Below are 2,921 nucleotides of genomic sequence, written 5' to 3'. Positions count from 1 at the left end.
AGTATCAGGAAGGACTAGTCCCTGGAGAAGGATATCATGTTTGGTAAAGTGAAGGGTCAGAGAAACAGAGGAAGACCCTCAAAAAGATGGATTGGCATAGTGGCAGCAACAATTGCTCAAACATAGCAACAATTGTGAGGTTGTCACATGTCTGGATGGTGTTTCGTTCTGTTGTGCATGTGGTCACTATGAGTCGGTACCGACTTGGTGGCACCTAACAACAATGATAGCATGTATAAAGCCTTGCTCTGACTGCTTTTCAGCATTTAAAAATCTACAGCCAGTATTTTGAAACCTATAATTTATGTTAATTGTATTTCTGCCCTCTGTAAAGAAAAAAAAGTTTAAAGTAAGGATATGATTGTTATTGTTAGATGACGTCAAGTTGGTTCCGACCCTTAGTGACCCTGTATAGAGTTTCCGATGCCCTATATCTTTGCTGGAGCAGAAAGCCTCATCTGTCTCCCACGGTATGACTGCTGGGCTCCAATTGCCGACCTTGTAGTTGCAGTCCAGAGCTTATCCTACAGAGCCACCACCCTCTAGTCTAGGAATTTCATAACCATACATTTCCTGTTTCTGTTTAAGATATTTTGGGGTTTGGTTTGGTTTTTAAACTCTGAGTTGAGTAGAGGTTTACAGAGCAGATCATCAGTTTTACATTCAACAAAATCATGCGTTTTATTTCATCTCAGTGATTGCAGTTCCTTCATGTAACATCAGTCACTTCCTCCCTGTGTTATCTTGTTTCTATTCCTCTTCCTTTCCCAACCCTCTGAACTTCGTCCTTGGGCAAATGCTGCCCTTTTGATCTCGAATGGGAGACCTTTCTATGGTGTGCTATCTCACTAATGTTGTTGCCCTCCGCCCTATATGCCTGTCTGTTGCTTGGCTGAAAATGCTTGAGATCTTTTCAAATAGCCCATTTAAGTTGTAGTCATTAAGTAGGGGCCTCAGGTGCATTCAGCTCAAACAAAGGTGTTCTCTGCCACAGCTTATGGCTTTTCATCTTTTTTTCACATGACCTGGAGAGATGTCCTTAGGATAGCCACTTCTTTTGCCATGCAAACAAAGTACTTCTTTGATTGTAGTTTGTTTCTGGGGTATCTTGATATCAGGAAGTTGGTCTGAAAAGAGAATAATCCCAAGAGAAGGATATCCATCTTTAAAAACAAATGGACCTTTTGCTTTCTGCTTTTTAAAAGACATATAATAATGAACAACGTAATGTTTTAATAATTATTTTACTTTGTGCTTTCCCTCAGGAAGAGTTTCAAGAAGTTTTTAATCAAAATGTAATGATCATTGCTGCAACAAATAGACCTGAAATGTTGGATGACGCCTTGTTACGGCCTGGAAGATTAGATAAGATTATTTATGTTCCACTTCCAGATCAGAAGGTAATCAGTGCACCCACCCTTACCGGGTATAAAGCATTCTGAGCAGCAGGCCAGCAGTGGGGCTCCTGGGGGCTCAACAGAGTCAGATTCCAAACTGGGTCCAGGCGTGCACGGTGTCTTACACCACATGCACTTCCTCGCCTTCTGACCCTTCATGAAATCCCAGGGCTTTGCTGAGTGCTCTGGCTTGGCTCTGTTTTCAGAGAAACAGCCTAAAAGTAAGGATCTTCCCTTAGTTAGTGCTGTGGTAGATTAAAAATAGTGTTGTGAGTCTACTCAATAGGATTTTGCAACTAGAATGGAAGAATCCTAAAGTATTAAAGGAGCCTAAAAGAGTTTTGGAGGTTATCTGGGTCAACATCCTTATTTTATTTACAGTGGAGAAAAATTGTGCCTGATATTGTTATGTTTTTTCTTAACCTATGTCATATGTCACTGTTTGTACCCAAAAGAGAGATTCATCATGTCTATTAAAGAGATAAACTCCTAGTTGGCAATTAAAAAAAAATAATTATGAAAGTATTAAAATTCTACTGATTACCTGAACTATTTTTATCATTGTTATAGAGGCACTGTTAACCTTTTTTTTAACCTCTTAAGAAGGATTTTTTGTGGCTTGTTTCTCTCTTTGAGTATTGTTATTAAGTGCTGTTGAGTCAGTTTCGACTCATAGTGGACCTGTATAGGGTTATCAAGGAGTGGCTGGTGGGTTTGAGCTGCCGATCTTGGGGTTAGCAGTCCAGTCCTGATCTATAGGCCATATGAAGACTCCTCTATCTAGATTTCCTGTAATATGGTAGAAAACTCTTAACTTGGAATGCTTTACTATCATACCATGCATAAATTTAAAAGAGTATAAATATTTAAAATTTATATTTTGCTTTAGGGCAGACTTTCTGTTTTGGAAGTCTGTACAAAGAACATGCCAGTGGAGCCTGATGTTTCTTTAGAAAACCTAGCAGCAGAAACCTGTTTTTTCTCTGGAGCTGATCTTAGGAACCTCTGCAAAGAAGTGAGTGAGTTAATGAAGACACTTGTGGCTCACTTGTTGGATCTTTCCCCGTGTATTGGATCTTCATTGACTTGGCAGTGTTTATCAAAAGATTTTGATGTGACAAGCACCTTCCCCTAATAGAGCTGACAGAAGGGTGGGGGAGACAGGGATTGAGTATGTGTGTGTGGGGACGTTTAGAGTGCTGTGGGAGGATCCCAACCAAGACTTGGGGAATCAGAGAAGACTGAGATGGTGTGTAAACTGAAACCTGAAGGATGATTAGGGAGTTAGTCAGGCAGAGTCAGAGAAAGGAGAGTCGAAGGCAGAGGGATTAAAATGGGCAGAGGATTGAAGAGAAGAGATGAAATGACATCACTGAATCAGAAAGTAGAAAATTGCAAAAATGTTGTTGTTGTTGTTAGGTGCCATCGAGTTGGTACCAACCCATAGCGACCTTATGCACAGCAGAACGAAACACTGTCCTATCCTGAGCCAACCTCACTACTGTTGCCACACTTGAGTCCACC

The 2,921-nt window shown here is 40.5% G+C and overlaps 1 protein-coding gene across 1 annotated transcript in view; it reads left to right on the top strand.

The window, feature by feature from the left end:
- The window catches only part of SPATA5L1 (spermatogenesis associated 5-like 1), a 72,839-nt gene that overhangs the window by 24,293 nt on the left and 45,625 nt on the right, over positions 1-2,921 (top strand). Inside the window, exons 5-6 of the mRNA XM_006831872.1 lie at positions 1,266-1,400; positions 2,287-2,412. Coding sequence (XP_006831935.1) covers positions 1,266-1,400; positions 2,287-2,412 — 261 coding nt within the window. The remainder of the gene's footprint in view (positions 1-1,265; positions 1,401-2,286; positions 2,413-2,921) is intronic.

The sequence above is a fragment of the Chrysochloris asiatica genome, unplaced genomic scaffold, assembly GCF_000296735.1.
Source record: "Chrysochloris asiatica unplaced genomic scaffold, ChrAsi1.0 scaffold00004, whole genome shotgun sequence".
Lineage (NCBI taxonomy): Eukaryota > Metazoa > Chordata > Mammalia > Afrosoricida > Chrysochloridae > Chrysochloris > Chrysochloris asiatica.
This window is presented reverse-complemented; position numbering and strand designations above follow the sequence as displayed.